A 21,076-nucleotide genomic window follows, 5' to 3' on the forward strand; every position below is an offset into this window, starting at 1 on the left:
TGAAATAGTAAAACTGCATTTTGTAAAAACAAAGTCGAAAAAGGTGCACCTCCACACATCATGTCAGGAGAGGAACTGTGGGAATGTGTGAAAGACCTTCCGAAGGCTACAGATGGGCCCAAGGCACTTAAACGCCTCAAAAAAGCTAAAAAGGGGTGGTTCAAGCAAAGCACACTGCGGGAGCTTCCATATTGGAAGCATCTGCTCATTCGTCACAACTTAGATGTCATGCACATTGAAAAGAACTTCTTTGATCAGTTAATTCACACTATAATGGATATGAAAAGGCATACATGTGACACGCCATCAGCTCGAAATGACATTGTCAAATATTGTAAACGACCGTAGCTTCATTCAGGAGGATGATGGAGGAAAATAGTTCATGGGCTCCATTTGCTCTTGACAAGGCTCGGAGAAGTTTTGTGTGAGTGGGTTAAACAGTTGCGGTTTCCTGATGGTTACGCCTCCAACTTGAGCAGATGCGTAGATTTCCAAGCATGTAAGCTACATGGAATGAAAAGCCATGACTGTTACGTGTTCATGGAGAGGTTGTTGCCCACTGCTTTGAGGGAATTGCTCCCTGGCCATATTTGGAATGCAATTACAGATATCAGCCAATTCTTCTGCGAGTTGTATTGCTACACAATCACAGTTAGTGACATGGAGCGATTGGAGAAAAACATAACTGAGATCCTTTGCAAGCTTGAGAAGGTCTTCCCTCCTGCATTCTTTAACTCCATGGAGCATTTACCTATTCATTTTCCATATGAGGGCAAGTTATGTGGTCCAATTCAATATAGATGGATGTATCCCTTCGAAAGATAAATCAAAGACCCTTTCACATCCTCTTTCTTACATCCCATTCATTGTCATGAGTTGTTTATACATTTATATAACTATAGTTGCAGGTTCCTCAATCACTTGAAACGAAAAATTGGGAACAAGGCTCGAGTTGAAGGTTCCATATGCAATGCTTATCTCACCGAAGAGATAGCAAACTTCTTCTCTAATTACTTTCAGGCGTCAGTTGACACAAAAACACGAGATCTCGGTCAAAATATGAATGCCGACGTGGACTCCACAGTGGACAACGCTGAAATACCAGAGTTGTTCACGGTGGATAGCGGTCGTGTGTCAAATGAGGGTAAAACTCGGTTTTAAGATGAAAAAGAACTCGAGTGTGCTCATTTGTTCGTGTTACGAAACAGCGGAATTCTTGGTGAATACAAAAGGTATAATATGTTTAGGAATGAATTGTATTCAAAGTTATGAACAATTAAAATGATTACAATGTTGATTTACCGCGTGCCTTTGACCTCGTAGGAAGTTTGAGGACTACATTCTTAGGACTACATTTTTTTGTGATTTCAAGCCCTATACACCTAAAAGTACCTATTATTGACATGTTATGAGAAAGAAAGAGTTCATTTGGTAAGAAAATGGGAAAAGTAGAAGTCATTTAGGCCTTACTTGGTTCAATTTTGTTGAAAATGCTTCCTTAAACTTAGTAAGTTGCTCCTTTTCATATTTATATCTTGTAGGAGGCCTACCAAAAGAAGGTTGAAGAAGCAAGCACTCAAGGGATTCAGAAGAGTCCGAATGAGTTGTACTGGGAAACTATGGGTGGTCGTAACAAGAAGGGTCGTGTGAAGGGACTTGGCCAAAGTGCAGAGCTGTACTATAGCAACAAGATGGGTCGAGTTTCCACGTCTTCACAGCAGTACACGCCTTCCGTTGTTTCTCAGATGCAGGATCAGATGGAGCATAGGGTGCAGGCTCTTCACAGTGAAATCCGGAGTGAATTGGAAATCGAGATGGAAGCCCGATTTCAAGCCCAAATGGCCGCAATAGAGAGGAGAAACCAGGAGAAGTGGGATGATTTTATGCGTTGTTTCCCCGGCGAGACATGTTCCACCATTCAACCTCAGAGTCGAGACCCCAGGGACGACCCGAGTAGTGACAGAGCAGGGCAGGGTACCCCGGCTATAGCTTTGCTTTTGTAGTAGTAGTATGTACATGTACTTAATTTGGATTATGTTTTATGTCTGCATACAATATATATACATATATATATATATGTATATATATATGTATATATATGTATAAATATTTTCGTAACTAAATCATTAATTTAGTTTTATCTTGAATTAGGTGCAGGAGGTATACGTTTCGAATGGTGGTAATTCCAAAAAAATTGCTTAATTTGTTAAATTAGCAGGTGAAATTCCGACGGAATTTCTAATGGTATTATCCGTCGGAAGTTCCTTTTGTTGCGACGAAAAAATAGTCTGTCGAAATATGGCGACGGATTTTCAGATGGAAAATTCCGTCGGAAATCATATATTTTCCGAGGGAAAATAAATCTATTGGAACTTTGCGACGAAAAAAAGCATTGTAAGATTCTGACGGAAATTTAATCCTTCGAAAAATACAGACCTTACGACGGAATATTTCCGTCGGAAACGTATTTGATTACGACGGATTATTCCGTCGGAAGAGGTATATACCGACGGAATTAATTTCGTCGGAATATTGCGACGAACTCTCAATTTAAGTCAATCCAGACGCCGACAGATCTATTTCCTTCAGAAATTCCGTCGGAATATGTTTTTCCGACGGAAAATCCCTCGGAAAAAGTCCAAATTCCTACAAAATGTTCCGCAACAGATCATTCCGATGGAATTTCTTCGGAAAGATGATTTCCAACGGAATTTCAAATGATTCCGACGGATTTTATCCGTCGAAAAACGGCTGTTTTCTAGTAGTGACCACCTCTGTAACCGTCATCGGCACCACCATCTCCCATCTATCTCCTCAACCTTTGTCTTCCTCTACCTTAATCTCTCTCCTTGTTCTCTCAATTCCAAATGAGCTTGCCGTTGGAATGAATCAATTAAGTAATATCTTACTCTATATCGGTTAAAATTGACCAAAGATTTCAGTTTAAAACCTTCAATTGGAGTTGGATTTATCCCATAAAAGAATCTCTATTACAAATTTGGTATTTATCTCTCTCTCTCTCCCCTCTATTTCCTGGTGGTTTGTGAAAATGTGATGTTGGAAAGTTGTTGCGGTGATGATGGCTAGTGCCCATTGGTAATATGGTTGATGGGTGCATCTATCATGTCCCTCGACTTTGTTCTTTAACCCAGCAATAATGCCAAACTTGAGAAAATGAAAATATTAACCCATTAATTGATTCTCCTATAAAATTTATCCCATTAATATTACCCCCTTAATTATTCAAGGAAATCCAGGCAAGGTCTTAAGATGTGAAGAATAAGAAGTTACAAGAAAAAAAACATTGCCACAAGAAGAAAAACCTCTTTAATTGGAAAATATAAGTTGAACATGAGTTCATTTTCCATTACTACTACGCAATATAAAAATTTATCTCGAATATAATAACAATATTTTTTATATACGAAGTATATTAAATCACATAATTGCTTTATTTCTACAAGAGAGATGCCATATAACAAGCAAGCTTTTCCACACAAATAAAATGAACACAATTCTGATTTTTGCCCAAGAATTGGATTACTGCACTGATTCATTCGAGCCCTTTAAGGTGGTCAAGTAGTTAGAACATAAAACTATAAGTCACAAATGAGAGGTAACATTGCCCATCTGTAAGGTATATACTATTTCAACATGATTCAATTATACTTTTTGACCTGTAAAGTTTGATAAAACAAATGTAAAGTACATTATACTCTGAATTTAATAGGAATTATGTTGTCTAGAATGTATACTATGTCAATAACATAATTACATAAGCAATGATATTACACTTTTTATGTAAGAAAGTTGTAATATAGCTAACAAGATTTCACATGATTATTGTCAAGTATAAATCATGAAATATAGTATAATACTTAAAAAGTTATAGCTATTTTTAACCAGAATTGATTGAATCCATTATGGACATATATGGTTGGTCCTAATGCAAATTAATTGTATTTTGATATAGCTTAAGTTATTATAAAGTTGTACTTACCCTTATAAAATGAAGGGAGAACATAATTAGTACTCGAAGCAAGCATCCATTAACATGGTGCGTTTGTAGGTAGTAGTTACACCTTTTGAGGTTGAAAAATAAATGAAATAGAATTAATATCTCCATTTTGGTCTTATTTTATGATAAATACCTTTGAGTACCATGTTTAATTTGCAAACAAATGACCACTCCTTGTCTATCTTTTCATGTCTCACTTTCTCCTTCGCCCCCTTTTTGGTCTTGAACAAATTGTTGATGGAAATTAGGATATGATCAACGAAAACAAGTCCTTTTTCTCTACACATATAAATCCTAATAACAATAGTATTTGGTAGTTCACTGATTCCTCTAAGTAATAATATTGAAATTACAATCATTTATGAGTTCGTATATTGCACAAGTTTAAAGGCTAATTGCCTAATTGGCCAAATTAAACATATTTTGTGTCATTAAATAAGCCCAATTGTTTTTATATATATGGCCCATATGTTAGGATAAAATAAAACATCGATCTTTTATGACTTTTCGCCAACCAATAAGACAAGAATTTACGAAAGGTGAATATCAAGGCGATGCTGAAAGTGAACTCACACATATAGTTCTTAGTTGTTGGCTAGTTTGTTGAATTTACAACTCCTACTGTCGATACATGTTTTGTATTTACAACAATACAAATTAGTTTTTATTGTTTAACAACTCAAAATGCAACTCTATTTGCTATGTTTGTTTAACCTACAAGGGCATATATATGAACTCGCCTTTTTTAGGTGTAACAAGTTGCCCTCTTTATTAAAAAAATTTGTAACGTGTCCTTAAAAATATGTCAAGACATTTTCCACTATCAACTGTTCAAATAAAATCTTAAAGAATCGCTAAAAAATAAATAAGACAACTAGTTCAAGACAAAGGAATTTTCATTCATAATAACAATCATTACAACCTCTAATGAAATAAAAGTATAACGGCAATTTAAGAGCATATATACATCACATCAACACAATAGACTATCCATCACTAGTAACATTCCTTAATGGATAGTGTAAACCAAAACTCTTGTCATCAACAAATAAATAAATAAATAAATAAATAAATTACAAATCAAACTACCAATTACAAACTCCACACCTTATACAACCATACAAGAAGAACACATCAAAAAACCAAACAATAAAATAAAAAATGTATCTATCAACTTGTAAAGCATTGGACATTCTCAAAAATTAATGACCAATGCTTCTTAATCAACCAAAACTAAACACCCAAAAAAAAATTAAAATTGATGAAATCTTGTACGAAAATCAATGTTTTTCTTCATCACTAATATCCTTAGAAACCCACCAAACTCTTAAACTTTTATCAAGACTTCCACTATACAACAAAAATCCACCTCCAACACAATTAGGTGATACTTGTAAACACTTAATTGGACCATCATGCCCTCTAATCACCCCAATTTTGCTAATCCCACTTTTTAATCCATCTTTCAAATTATAATCATCTCTTTTCCATAAACAAATACTCTTATCAGCTGATCCACTACACAAATTATCTCCCATAAAACTTAAACATAAAATTGATAATTGGTGTGCTTTTACCTCTACTACCAACTTCCATTCCCCTTCTTTTCCCCTTTCCCACCCCATCAAATACCCATCTGATGCACCTCCATACACCCTCTCATTCTCATCCCCATCCCCATTCCCGCGATCGGACACGATCACGGCATTCATTGATACATCCTTATGACCCTCTAGAACCCCCTCCAACCTATGCAAACTCGAGCTCGAGTTTTTCTTACTACACTCCTTACCCCATACCTTAATTTTCCCATCAGCAGAAGCAGAGTAAACAACCCCATTTTTAGCAATTAACCCATTAATTGCATCATCATGCGCTTTAATTGACTCTAAACACCTTAAATCAGATAATCTCCAAACCTTTAAAGTCTTATCCCAAGAACCAGAATAAATTAACCCATTTTCAACTGCTAAACATGATATACTATCAGCATGTTCAATCCATAACTTCTTATGATGCCTTCTAATTTGTACATAATTACTCTGTTTCATACACTTTCCTAGATAATCCTTCGTCGTAGGAAGCGTGTCCACGAGTCGAAACACGTTCTCCGATCTCTTAGACACCTTCCACACCCGAATTCGGCTATCTTGATGGGCCGTAAACACTTTATTGGCAACCGTAACAAGCGCCTTGACCGAGCCTTCTCCTGCACCAAACTTAGTAAAAAGCCGTAAATCGGGTTGTTGCCATACAATAATGTCCTTTCCTTGAGACGCACTCAACACAAATTCGCCGCATAACGCTAAACACGAAATCGCCCCTACATGACCCGAAAGTACATCTAGGAGTTTGTACGATTTTGTTGACCCTCCTATTAACTTTTCCACATTTTTCATTATCTCAAACGGCCGAGGATAACCAATATTATTCGGGTTATCCTCGGCTGCCTCGCTACTACTACTACTACTGCTATTCGTAGCACTACTGGATAGGTAAAGTAGCGGGGTAGATAGTGATCTTTTCGGGTTAAGAAGAATGGAACACATTGTATAGAACGTATAATGTTGTTATTGTTTACGAATAATGATATCGAGATCGTAATTGGAAAAATAGGAAAATTTTCGAAGTCGAGGGAGGAAATGAAGGGGAAATTTGGTGGTAGAGGAGCGGAGGAAAGTGAGGGAATTAAAGGGAGGGAGGGAGGTTGCTTTGTTGAAGGGGTAGAATATTTAAATGTTGTGACGGGGAGGTTGTAACTGCAACGGCTAATTTTGAATATTAAGGAAAAAATAAAGCTAAGTTTGATTTCATAAAATATAAATAATTTTTTTTGGCTTTTTAATAAATTTTTTTTTTTTATTGGTAGCTTTTGGGGTCCACATTGGGACCGATTTAACGGCTTTTTAATTTTATTGGCTGTACTGCAATTTTGATTTTATTTTGTTATATATTTTTTTATGTATATACATTGTTTTTTATTTTTGTTCAAAAATAAATAAATTGTTTATACTTTTGTGATGAATATTTTTGGAAGAAGGTTTCATGGTTTTTGGCCAAAAGTGAGATTGTGGACCAATGTTAGGATTCCATGTCACGTTAGTTGGTATCAAGGTTGCTTATTTGAGTGTTTTTAATTGAAATTAAACTTTATTGTGGTGATTTTAGTCGTTTAATTGGTCTTATTATTAGCTTGATATGATAATGGTTTGCATTGCATTGGTTCCTTGCTTGCCGGCCGTCATTCTTTTGTTCTTTGTTGTGGGTAGCAAGTACTTTTTTAGATTAATGTATTGTTGCTTCCTGGCACGCGTAGAACAATCTATTGTCAGATTATTAGGATAGTTGTGGGCCTGTGTGTTGTGCAAGGATATCGAACGAGCGATCACGAGCTCAGCGACTCGAAAACTTTTTATATTTGCTAAAGTTTTAAACCAATAAAATCCTGCTCGACTCGTATAGGCGGAATCAGGGGGGTTGGGGTGGGGTTTGGCCTCCCCTTTGGTTTTGGTTATCTATTAAATGTTGGTAATATATTGTGTTAATTGATTGTAGCTAAGTTGGTTTTGGGTGAAATTTGAGTTTATTTTCTAGCTCCCAAATTTGAATCTTTCCCCTAACACTTTTTTTTCTCACTCTTTTTGACATTTCAATATACTCCAATCATTTTTATGCGCAAGGTATTACTACATAATTACGTTTGGCCCCCCTATAAAAATTTTCTAGTTCTGCCATTGTGACTCATGCTCGTTAAAGTTTCGAGTTGAGTCGAGTAGCTCTCAATTTAGTCGTTAACATTATTAAAAACTTAATTTCCATTAGAAAATTTGCTTGTGACAATTCTGTTTCTGTTGAGTTTGACCCTCTCAGTTTTTCTGTGAAGGGCCTTCTTTCGGGGACAACTCTAGAGAAGTGCAATAGTGTGGGGGACCTCTACCCTTTCTCCAATTTTTCCGCTGCAAATGGCAATATTCATCTCTCTTTAGCTGCAATTTCTCCTTCAACTTGGCATCATAAGTTTAGACACCCCGACGAACTTGTTTTTGATTTTCTTAGGAAAAACAATTTCATTCGTTGTAATAAGAGAAATAGTTCTCATTTTTGTTACTCTTGTCCATTGGGAAACATGTACGACTTCCTTGTAAGTCTTCTACTTTCGTTACTTTTTCACCGTTTGATATTATTCATATGGATTGTGGACATCTCCTATTTCTAACAAATTGGGTCACAAATATTATTAGTTTTGCTTAATGATTTCTCTCATTTCCTTTGGGTGTTTCCTATCAAATATAAATCACAGGTCTATGATATTTTGATTAATTTTCGAGCTTATATTAGGACTCAATTCGAAAAGGACATTAAACTTTTCAAAGTGAAAATGGTCGTGAATTTGATAATTCCCCTTTTCGAAAATTTTGTGTGGATAATGGCATGATTTTTCGCTTCACTTGCCCTAATACTTCTTCCCAAAATGGCAAAGCCGAAAGGATTATTCGCACAATTAACAATGTGTCTCGTACTCTCCTTTTCCATGCATCTCTTCCCCCCTCCTTTTGGGTATATTCCGTGTCTATGGCTGCTTATATCCTTAACATTCTTCCCTCCACAACCATACAAAATCAGACTCTTACCGAAGTTCTATATCGTAGAGTACCCTCTTACGATCACCTTTGTACTTTTGGTTGCCTATGTTACCCAAATCTTAGTGTCATTGCGTCTCATAAGCTTGCACCTAGATCCAAACCGTGTGTTTTCTTGAGTTTTCCGTCTAATCATCGAGGTTTTTTATGTTATGATTTATCTTCTAATAAATAATCATTTTGCGTCATGTCACATTTGTTGAAGACTCATTTCCATTTTCCAATCTAAACACTTTTGCACAAAATGATTATGGTTTCTTGCATTCAGAAATCAACAGCAACATAAACCCCATACTCCTGCAACCCCCCAGCCAGGCCGACCCACACACAATCTCACAAACCGACCAAGCTCACCCTCCTCACCCTCCAACAACTCCAACTCACGCCAAACAGTGTACTCCGCAGGTGGGCTGCGGCCAACCTCAATCTGCCACAACCCAGTTACGGAGTCCACTGACCAACCCACCTAATTCACCTCAAACTCCCCCCACATCTCCTAATGTGATCCAATTTGGGTCAGCCCAATTCCGGCCCCTCAACCATGGCATGCTCCACAATCCTCTCACTCCATGCCAGTCGCGCCATGAGTGGGATCTTTAAACCAAACCCAAAATATCAAGCTCATCTTACGGTTCAGGCTATTTCTCCACTACCCAAAAATCCCAAATTAGCTATGCTTGATCAAATTGGAATGTCGCCATGAATGAGGAATTTAATGCTCTTACCAAACAACATACATGGGATCTTGTTCCAAGACCAAAGGGGGTGAATATTATTTGATGTATGTGGTTGTTTAAACACAAATACAGGGAAAATGGTGATTTAGATAGACACAAAGCTAGACTTGTTGTGAATGGCAAGTCTCAACAGGTTGGTGTTGATTGTGATGAGACTTTTAGTCCTGTCGTGAAGCCGGCTACCATTTGGACTGTGCTGAGTATTGCCATGGGTAGAGATTGGCCCATTCATCAGTTAGATGTCAAAAATGTGTTCCTTCATGGTGACCTCAAAGAGACCGTGTTTATGCATCAACCACCAAGGTTTGTATATCCCAATGCTCCTACCTATGTCTGCCGGCTCCGCAAATCACTTTATGGTCTTAAACAGGTCCATCGGGCTTATTATCAACGTTTGCTAATTATGTCTTGAAGATTGGTTTTGTATGCAGCAAAAGTGATAATTCCCTCTTTATTTTGCGACATGGTGCTAATGTTGCATATCTCTTGCTTTATGTTGATGACATTGTTCTTACAGCTTCCTCAGAACAACTCAAGTGTGATATTATTGCTCTTCTTAAGTTCGAATTCTCCATGTCTGACTTGGGGAAGTTGAGTTATTTTTTGGGAATTTCTGTAACACGAACAAAGGACTCCATGGTTCTTTGTCAGAGTAAGTATGCAGAGGAAATTATTCACAGGGCTAAGATGGACAGTTGCAAACCAGTTGTTACGCCCGTTAACACTAAGTCGAAACTTGGGCCTCACGATGGTGAGCCAATGAAGGAACCCTCTCTTTACAAGAGCCTTGGAGATGCACTTTAGTACCTCACTTTCACCAGACCTGACATTGCTTATGCCGTACATCAAGTTTGTCTATTCATGCATGATCCTAGGGAACCTCATTTTTACGCTTTTAAACGTATTATCATATATATCGAAGGCACCGCTGATCATGGCCTACAGTTATACCGCTCTGCTCCCACGAGACTTATTTCTTACACAGATGTCGATTGGGGCAGCTGCCCGGACACGCAACGCTCAACTTCAGGGTATTATGTTTATTTGGGTGATAATCTTGTCTTGTGGACTGCGAAACGACAGGCTAATTTGTCCCGATCAAGTGCCGAAGCAGAATATAGAGGTGTCGCTAATGTTGTTGCCGAAATTTGTTGGCTCCGGAATCTACTTCTCGAGCTACATTGCCCTATTCGACGGGCATCCTTGGTTTATTGTGATAATATCTCTGTCGTATACTTGTCATGCAATCCGATACAACACCAACGTACCAAACACATTAAGATGGACATTCATTTTGTACGCGATAAGGTCGCTCTTGGTGAGATCAAGGTCCTACATGTTCCGTCTTCATACCAGTATGCAGATATTTTCACCAAAGGTTTATCCCGACAACTATTCTTAGAATTCAAAGACAGTCTCAGCGAGCGGGGGTGTGATAGATAATAGGTTTGTATTATCTTATCAATATTCTGTAAAGATATATTTTGTGTAATTTAGGTATCTCATGATTAGGTTGTAAATACCTATATATATTCAATGAATGAGTAGCCTTCACTCAATGAGAATTACACTATTCTACAATGAAATTTCCTATTCAATTACCGGCTATTCGATTTGAAAATTCTATGACGGAGTATTTTTTTTTTCCAAGAGCTTGTGCGTGGTATATTGATAGTTTGTGATGTGGGAACAAAGTGGATACGTACTCAAGAGTAATTATTTAGTATTATTTATTTTTGGGCTTGGATTTTTACAAAATGAGATTAAAATGAGTATTTATATTCATTAAGAAATTTGGAAATAATTACCCCTCAAAATACTCTATTTAGAACTAACCACCTCTTTTTCAAATATTTTAAATTACTACACCTTAAAATAAATAATAAAAAATTAGATGTCACTACCCATTGTTTGAATTCGGCCACTTTTTCAACCAAGGGGCCCACATAACGGCCGTGATTAGAACTTATAAAATTTGTTTATTTCCTCTACTTTTTAAAGTGTTAAGATGACTTTTGCACTATTCACATGTTAGACTCAATATAGTTTTCAACTTTATGTTGTTGTATACGAGTAATACATTGTTGGATTAATCAAATGTATATTTTCATAATATCAATTACATATTTGCAAATACATGATCAAAGATTTTAATGCTCAGACCTATCGTGTCTTTGCATGTGTGAAAATACTAGTGTGTCACTTTTTTTTTTTTTTTGTTTTAAATATGGTCATAAAATTACATAAAAGCACATTGAATCAAATCGAACATTCTTAACGATTTTGTGTAAAAATATGAGTTTCGTCAGACAATTACATAGTACATTAGGTTAGACTAAATCAGATCAAAACAGATTCATTCAAACCAGAACAAATTACATTTTACAAGTAATAAAATCAAACTAGAACAAAAAAATCAAACTAGAACATTTTGTTTGAATTGAACATTGGAGCATTAGTCCAAAGTCATAGAAGTATAGAACGAGTAGTTCTTAGCTTGACTTTTCTTTGGAGTGTAACGTGCAAGTTGCAAGGTAGAAAAAATGAATTTAGTCCACACCATAGGCCCACCAGAATTAATTTTTTTTTTTTTTTTTTTTTTTTTTGCCCACGAGAACTTAAGATGACGAGATGAGGCCTTTTCATAGTCCTAAACATTGTACATATGATTCTCACAAAGTCAGAAGTCATAATAGTGAGCAACTCATTAATGGCAGTCTCTTTGTTAGCCCTGAAAAATACTTGTATGTAGTATTTCGTAAGTACATATTGTTTAGTTGTAACAATTTGTCATGGATGTCCGGATGTCCCAATGAAGTAAGAGTTTCTAAGAGCAATATAGACGTAACCAGGATCGTGTCTGAGATTTTGGAGGCCCAAGGACAAACTAATACTACTATTTAGAAGCCCTATACATTGTTTTTTATGTTCTTCTTAAATAGAATAAATATTAATTAAACAAAAAGTCTATTAAAAAAAACCAACTAGCCGACTAGCCGTCATTAGCAAAAAAAAAAAATTATAAAATAAATAATTTCACCGACAAATTCTAAGTAGACACAACTTTCTCCAACAAATTAAATATATTACTAAGGGTGTATTTTTTTCGTCCGAACTTATCAAATTACCCCTGATTAGACTTCATCAACTCTAATTTTTATGTTTGGATGTACACCTGATTGGACCTGTAACTTTTTTTTTTTTAACATCCTAATTTGTTCAAAATAAGACTCGTTAGTCCAAATATAATATTAGATGCTTATAACCAATGATTTGGATACAATTATAGTAATAAATAAAAGAACGAAAACTGATATTATACTTGGCTAATCATATTACTATATCCTGAATAGATTTTATTGTTTCTATAAAGCAATGATGATTGATCTAACACATTTCTTAAGACCGAGTTATATAACACATGGATGTTAGTCATAAGCTCATTACTCAATAGACAATGATATACTACGTATATACATATGGTGAGCCACAAAGCGCATGTGTCTAATACTTTCATGCAGTTAATAATCTTTATTTTAGATTTGAGGGGTAACAAAATTTGGGCCTTTGTCCGGGGCCTTGGGCAAGTGCCTCAGTTGCCCTTAGGGGTGGTAATTCGGGTCAGCAGGTCGGGTTCAGGTCGGATTTCGGGTCGATTTTGGGTTGTGCTTAGAAACTATCAAAAATAGTGTAAAACTGAATATTATTACAAAATATGAAATTTAGGTCAAATCGGGTCGAATTCAAGTTGTTCGTGTTCGGGTTTCTCTTAGTAACTTTGGGTCGGGTTATCGGGTCGGGTCAGGGATTGCTAGCCCTATTTGCCCTGGATCAAATAGGGGCCTGGACATAGCATATTGCTCTGGGTCATTTGTATGACCAACGATAAACGCCAAACAAATGCGGACCAAGTCAGAGTTGTTGCTAGTGTTCCTTAAAATCAAAGGTGAATATCTATGAGCAAGAAAAAGTCCGTATAATAGTGGATTGGTGAATTTATAACCAGCCGCAATTTTTACCCATCTTCATCGGGGTTATTCACATCATCATCATATCGTATCTCTCTTCTCTCTTTAATTCCATCATTTACTTTCCGTATTTTGCTTCATTCATTCCAAATCTAGTTGCATAACAAATCCCAACCAAGAACTGTCTCTTTAGGCGACTTTTAACATAAACACATATATTAGAGTGAACATGGGCTAGGTCGACACTAAGGGCCTGTTCCAATTTATTGAAAACAACTGAACTGGACTGATTGGGGCTAAACTGAACTAAATAGAGCTGAAATGAATTGTTTATGAGAGAAGGAAATTAGGAACTGATTGGAGCTGAACTGAACTGAACTGAACTGATGAACTGAAATTAAGCTGAACACAACAGGCCCTAAAATGGCCAAATGAAAAAGGAGTCGATCACAACGTTGGCACAGACACAAGATGTGGATCAGGACCGTGAATAGACATGCAACATTATTCATTATATATTTAATTTTGGTATAGCTATATAGTACTATAGTAGAGTTTGGAGTTCAGACATGAAGGGTTTAGGATTTTTATATGTGCACACCCAAATTGTTAGTTTGCATATGATACTAAAATTAAATATGCCTTCATTTCTAAAAAAAATGAAAAAAAATATATAAAAGTAATATTAGAAAAATACAAATTATGACATACTAATTGTTAAGTGCAAGTGTTAACATTGTTTGTTCCACATTAAAAAAGAAAGCAAAGGACTTTCAATTTATAACCCAAGCAGGCTACTACTCCTCTTATTGTCAATTGTTTTGGGATAGAACCTCACTTTGGGTTCTAGTAGTGGCTTATGAGCTTCTCTCCCTAGTCTCTCTCCCATTTGTTATAACATTTTGGTATCAGAGTAAAGTTGAACTGTGTAAGATCTGGTGTGCTTATGTAAGTATGTTTAAGGGGAAGTGTATAGGCTCACACTCGAGGGAAAGGTTGTCTAAGTGCAAGTGTGGCTATTGTTTGTCCCCCAATGACAAGAAGGGGTCATATTCGTAAAATCAATGTTGAGTACGTATGTAACAATGATATGGTACTGCTGCCTCTACAATAATTTCTCCATGGAAGCACAAGTATCAATGGTGAAATCAATAAAGGAGAGAGGACTCACACCAAATGACAAACACTTACCCCTATAGCGTTAACAATTCTCTTTATTTCTATTTTTCTCTTAGGGTTTTCTTAAAATTCGCCGCCGAAATACGTTCTCCATTAAAGTAGCTTCTGACGGGAGAAATGGTGGTGGTGGCGGTGATGAGTTCGGAGAGGAAAGGGAAGATTTTTCGTACCTTCTTTGACAGGATGATGTAGGAAGGTGGTAGTACATGGTGGACTGGTGGTATTGTGGTGGGAGTGATGGCTGATGGGTTTCATTAAAGAGGAAGAAGAAATGGGTTTCATCGAGGATTCGAGGAAGAAGAACACAAACATGTTATTACAGTTTTTTATTTTTTTTATTTTAACTTTTCCCTTTTTATTTTCAACTTATTTACTATTATGCCACTAGATTAATTTCCCTTGTTTATCAAGAAGTTAAATGAGGGTTGTCTCATTAGAAAAGAAAATAAAGGGCTTTTAATTTTTAACCTAATTGGACAGTTTCTCATATATCAATTGATTTTAAGATGGAACCTCATTATGGCCTCTATTAAAAACAGATAAAGGGGATATGGATATAGTAATTCTTACGGAGTAATCCATAAAGGAAAAAATGGGATCCGCCATTTATTTTTCGTTTTGATGAGAGGGATCTGCCATTACCTTGTTCAAATTTGCATATAATTTGTACCCTTGTTTTATATTCATGATTATATATGGACCTTTGTTCTTTCCTTAACAACAGTTATAACAGATAAATAAAAAGAGTTTATTCATTAAAAACAGAAAGAAATACATTTTACAAGTTTCTTTTATAAAACTAGAACTCCAGAATACTCTATTCAAATCTCCTGTTGAACATCTGTTGCATCATAATCAGGAAATACATAATCCAGTAGGATACTAATTTGATGGACTCTTATAAGGTGAGAGCGATATCATTACTTAACTACTCAGCTATTATTGGTAGTGCATACATAACATAATTTAACATTTGGTTATATACTATCGATCGTAGGCATATTGTATTTTATTCAGAGCGTGGCATCATCATCGACTTGCTCATGGAATTGTGTAACCTGCCCAAAAAAGGCATAAGTTAAAAACGTTAATATTACAACATCGAAAAGCAGTACTTGGTACTACCTTAGTGCCTTGTACCAACAATGGAAGGGGAAAGGAAGAGAGGGGTAGCTAATTAAGTACACATTGGCAATTATTGGACCAAAAATTAAAATTAGAGAAGGTCACGCCAAACTTTTAACCTCTATTTAAAAATACAAATAATATAAATATATGATTAATAATTTTGCCATAATATGTTACGGAGTACCATGATAGTAGTTCATAAAAAAATAATATATCCTTTTTGTTCTTTTGAAAGACTTTCAACCTAGATCCTCTCCTGAAAACTAGAAGAGTCAAACATTATATGTTTTATTGCCACCCCAAGATGTTCAAGAAGATGTATCGCATATTGTGAACATTAAATCATGAATCCGTCTCTAACATAGACAATTTTCTAAATGCACAAGATTTAATTAAATTTCTACTTACTCAACTCTTACCCAATCATACTATTCGTGTTTACTTGGTCATCTAAATAACATACAAGTAGTATTAATAAGTCAACAACATAATATTTATACGTTAATCCTAAACTCCCAAATTCACAATCATTACATAGATACAAATCTCTCATCATGGCAACCGACAGTAGGAGACAATTTCATTGTTTTATGTGATGATTTTCTCGTTTTGGTCGGTCTTCTATCATTTTTTTTTACTTTTATTCTATCCCATAATGTATGAAAATCATGAATTCTTAGCCTTTTCCTTTAAAGTATTATTCTTATTATTTGCTCTACAATTATTTCATCACAAATTTTATGTAACAAATAAATTAAAAATACTCCCTCCACTAGTCCATCTCAAAACAATTCTTTTTGTATAAAAAACGGTAATTATCTCATAAAAAAATTGAAAACCTTTTAAAGATGAAGGGAAGAATTGAGTGTCCTAAAAAAGACAGTATTAGCGAACATTTACTTAATGTCAGTATAAGAAATAGTATTACTGATAGTATATATCATGTTCATGTCTATATTAAAAACAAGGTGCTATGATATCAAGAAATAAAAAATGAGTTACTTAACCAAAAAGATTGAGTTTATAGACACTTACTTCCACATTTAGAGCCGTGCTTAAAATTAACATCACAATATTGAGCAACATAAACAGCCTTCTCAACACTAACATATTGCTCAATATCCTTAGTAACATACTTGCATAAACATGGAATATTAGCCTTTTTTGCTACGGCACAACATTGTGAGGAGGGCGGGGTTTTTGGCCCCGCCTTCCTCACATACATAGCACATTGGCTAATTAAACCCGAAATATCCCCTTCGCATTGCCCGTAAGCAATGAAGTTTTCGTTGCCAAAAGAGAAAATGCAAGCTATAAGAAGGATAGTAATTGCAGTAACACGCAATGTAGGAGTTGCTAATGCCATATTCTCAATTTCTTTTGTCTCTCTTTAAATCTTTTGTTTTTCTTTCTTTGTTTTGCTCAATATGGAGGAATGACGGTTGAGGAAGTATATATAGGCAAATTTGGGTCCCATTATACCCCCTTTTTAGCTTGGTAATTTACTAAAATGGCCCTAGTAGGACCATAAATCCTTAAACTATTCCTAACTTTCCACAAGCTGATAAAAGCATAATTAAATTTATTAACAGTTGAAGTGGTGTGTTAACAAATGTGTCAATTCAAAACGATACAATTATTATTCATAAATAGAAGGAATTAAGCAACTAACATATTGCAAGAGATCTATGATAAATATGTTCATTTTAATTTGATTTTCAAAATAGTCCAAATCTCATATTGCACTAGAAGATATGATTAAAAAGATAGACAAAATTTACCAGGCCAGAGAGGAAATCAATGGGTCAATATATTAATTAAATTATCATACGAAATAGTAACGATTGAATGGAAAACGAATCTACTATCCTACTATGAAACCAAACTGATTTATTGTCCAGTTTTGATTGCAATTAAATTGAATCAAACTAAATCCAATCCGAACAACCTATTAATCATCTTGATATATACATTTTTGCGGGTGGTTGGTGTCTTGATGATAGAGTTTTGGCTAAAGATCAAAGGACCGGGTATGTCCAACACTCTAAGTCTCCAACATAGTCATTCCTATGTTTTAAGTGACACCTATAGACTTAATCTTACATCATAACATAATATATTTGGGTAAGAAAGTTGGTGGAGGGACTATTTAAAGCTGAATAATAATGGACTCAACCACCCCATTTTAGCAAGGGATTTTTTTTTAAAAATTATGGCCTTAAATGCAACCACTTGTTAAGGTATACCACTATAAAAAGTTTAATTCCTACAGAATTGCTATTTCTTCTAGAGAATGAAACATATTCATGATATACTAGAAAATTAAAACAATGTGCAATGTGCAGTGTGCTCCTTGTAATTTGTATACAAAATGGTGAAAAAACTAGGTATCATTGTTCTATATATAAACATAAATGTAACAATTTATTGAAATTATCATCTGTCCTTCTTTAACTATATTATGAGAATGCGAGGAGCTAGAAATTTTATGAAATTGCTTGGTAAATGAAAATTGTACATAAATGAAGGGATCTAATTTCACTATAACGTGTGGAATATGATGGAATGACGATATGAACGGTAGGCCATTTTAAAATAAGGTGACATAGTAGTGTTTGTTTGGTTGAATATAGGAAGATTTTTCCAAAAAAGTGATTTTTCACATATAAGTTCATTTCTTCCAAATGCATTAGTTTTAGTATGAGTACTATAATTTTCTATGAAAATTTCAACTTACCTAGGCATTTCAAATTCTATGATGTTTGCAAACCAAATAATATCACGTCCTGTCGTTTCCTAATTAATTTAACACTTTCATATAATTCATGTTAATCAAACAAGCATATATGTTTATAAATCCTTTTCATACCTCATATTGTTGACATGTGTGAAATGAGAATTGTTGCAAGTATAATAAACAGAAGAAGTATTTACTTATAAACGTTTGACTATATATGCTATGCATTTTGCATGTAATAATAAAAGCATCTATATGGATATTTCCAAGACAACGCATGCGTGCTTCACACACTAGTGCATATATATGTGATACACCTTGAAACAATATGGATTGTCCATCCTTTTATATACACAAATACCGCTGAATTTGAAGGTGGATCATATAGCTTGTGTTCACTAATTTAACGATATAACTAATTAAGTACATAATTTCCCAACATCGTAGTAGGTCACTTCTTAGTTTTAAATACACTGTAAGTTTTAGTTGTGATAAATCATATCGGCACAACTTTAAAGGGTTTGAAGTCTTATTTGTTTATTTCGCTTAAGTTTTACAAATACACCATTTTTTTTTTTATTACAGCCAAGAAAGCAAATTACATGCCCTTCCTAGCAGAGACAGCTAGTTTATGGGCTACCTTTACAACATTTCTACTTACCTTTTTGAAAACTAAAGAACCTAGAACTCCTCATGATTCTTGGATAGCAAATTTCAGAAAATCATACAAATTTTTTAATATAATTAAAAAATTACTCCTATTAATATTGATTATTTATCGGACACCAAACCATCCACAAGGATTCCACCACAAGTTTTAACCGTCACCAAATAAAACAAGGTTATATCCAACTTAAGAAACTCATGACACAACAAGCAAAGAAAAAACAGTTGATCATAGACATTACATAAACATATACTACGTAAATAAACAAAAAGGTATAGAATACTTAAAATTATACAAGTGAAAATACGAAAACTTACTTCCACATTTAGCACCATGTTGAAAGGGAATCCCACAATATTGAGCAATATAAACCGCTTTATCAACGCTTACAAACTTTTCGACTCCTTGAGTAACATACTTGCATAAGCAAATAACATCCGCGTTCCTTGCCACAGCACAACACTGCGCGGAAGGTGGGGATTTCGCACCCACCTTCCGCACATACTTAGCGCATTGGCTAACAAGGCTAGGGATATCCCCGGCGCATGATTGGCCATATACCATAGAGTTGTGATTATCAATGAACCCGATTATATAAACGATCATTAAGAGGGTAACAGTGGTAAATCGCACTCTTGGGGATTTTAATGATACCATATTGATATAATCTATGGTTTATGCGTTGTGGTTTAATTTGGGGAAGAGAATAATTTGTAGTTGTTGATGTGAAATTGTGAATGATTTTTGTTCTGCTGGGGTTGGCGAGAAAGAATTAGGTTTGGTCGTTTGGAGACTTTGAGGTTCGACCGTCGACGAGTTTGGCGCGTGTTGACTTGGACTTCATTGACAAGGAATTGACTTGCATTTCCTTAATTATTTTTCTTTAAACTACCCGGTTAATTTTTATTTGCAACAAATAACCTTACTTGTGATATATAAAAAATTTCTTTATTGAAACTAAAAATTAACGGAGGTAATATTACTCCCATCCATTTAAGGATTGTTTGGTTGCCATGGGAGATGAGTTTCCTTAGGAAATCATATTTCATGAGAAATAATTTCTCTTGTCTATTTCCTAGGAATTGTGCTAAGCTTGTTTGGTTGATAACACAGGAGCTTAAATTTCCTAGGAATTGATTTCCTATGTTTTATTATTTATTTTGATTATTTTTTATTAAAGTTAACTAATTTGGAGAGAGAAAGAAAGATACTAAATTATTAGTACTAATAATGTAAGTAGGCCCCACAATAATCATGGAAAAGGTGACTTACCAGGGGGGGTTGGTAAGTGAATTATCATGTTCCATAGGAATTGCAACTTCCCTTGGAAATTCCATTTCCCCCAATTGATAAAATTGTGTCAACCAAACAACACTCTCATATCTTATTTCCTAGGACATGGAATTTCCCATATCTTTTACCTCCAACCAATGTAGGTCATTTCAGAATAGCTCATTAAGATACAAACCCGATTTTGTATACTATATAGTTAAAATTTTTGTAATTATTTCTTTTTGATACGGAGTAACTTGTAAAATATACATAAAAAAAAAAATCACAATGAGCACTTTTGAACATTAAAATATTGACATACCGGTAAAAAAAAAAAGGATTCGGTAGGGACAAAGGGTAAAGTATATGAAAGGTTTATTAAATAAAAAAAAATTATGATGTCATCATAGCAAATTGGCGGGAAAAAAATTCACGTGAGAATGACATGTGTAGAATTTGAGAAAGGGATGATGTCAGCATGTTTTGTTTTAGTATCATTAATGATGTTAGAAAATATATAATTAATTTACCATACTTTTATTTATGTTGAAAAAAAAATAATGATGTCACTATTAGTTTTGGCGGGAAATTTTTCTATGAGAGGTTGACATGTGTATAGTAATGTCAGCGGTAATTAATTTAGTTATAGTTATAGATAGGGGTTACTCGGTTAGTGTTACAGGGGTTACTTCGTCAGTATTATAAGAGTTACTCGGTCAATATTATAGGG

At 34.9% G+C, this 21,076-nt stretch overlaps 3 protein-coding genes across 4 annotated transcripts; 1 reads left to right on the top strand and 2 right to left on the bottom strand.

The window, feature by feature from the left end:
* Nucleotides 1-4,708: 4,708 nt before the first annotated feature.
* On the bottom strand, nucleotides 4,709-7,305 carry LOC110738337 (protein JINGUBANG-like). Its single transcript, XM_021918702.1, has one exon. It carries the CDS (start codon nucleotides 6,565-6,567, stop codon nucleotides 5,299-5,301), a length of 1,269 nt encoding a protein of 422 aa, XP_021774394.1. The 5' UTR covers nucleotides 6,568-7,305; the 3' UTR covers nucleotides 4,709-5,298.
* A 2,951-nt stretch (nucleotides 7,306-10,256) lies between these two features.
* LOC110738302 (uncharacterized mitochondrial protein AtMg00810-like) lies at nucleotides 10,257-10,903 on the top strand. The gene is made up of 2 exons (XM_021918666.1): nucleotides 10,257-10,773; nucleotides 10,893-10,903. Exons 1-2 carry the CDS (start codon nucleotides 10,257-10,259, stop codon nucleotides 10,901-10,903), a joined length of 528 nt encoding a protein of 175 aa, XP_021774358.1.
* A 4,373-nt stretch (nucleotides 10,904-15,276) lies between these two features.
* On the bottom strand, nucleotides 15,277-19,980 carry LOC110738338. Of its 2 annotated transcripts, none has more exons than XM_021918703.1 (2): nucleotides 19,392-19,980; nucleotides 15,277-15,600 (listed from the first exon to the last, which is right to left on the bottom strand). In XM_021918703.1, the coding sequence occupies exons 1-2, from the start codon at nucleotides 19,729-19,731 to the stop codon at nucleotides 15,584-15,586; spliced, it is 357 nt and encodes a 118-aa protein (XP_021774395.1). In that variant the 5' UTR covers nucleotides 19,732-19,980; the 3' UTR covers nucleotides 15,277-15,583. The 2 variants fall into 2 exon arrangements, with proteins under 2 accessions (XP_021774395.1, XP_021774396.1); XM_021918704.1 differs by lacking the exon at nucleotides 19,392-19,980 and adding an exon at nucleotides 16,706-17,232.
* Between the last annotated feature and the right edge of the window lie 1,096 nt (nucleotides 19,981-21,076).

Source organism: Chenopodium quinoa, unplaced genomic scaffold, assembly GCF_001683475.1.
Source record: "Chenopodium quinoa cultivar QQ74 unplaced genomic scaffold, ASM168347v1, whole genome shotgun sequence".
Lineage (NCBI taxonomy): Eukaryota > Viridiplantae > Streptophyta > Magnoliopsida > Caryophyllales > Amaranthaceae > Chenopodium > Chenopodium quinoa.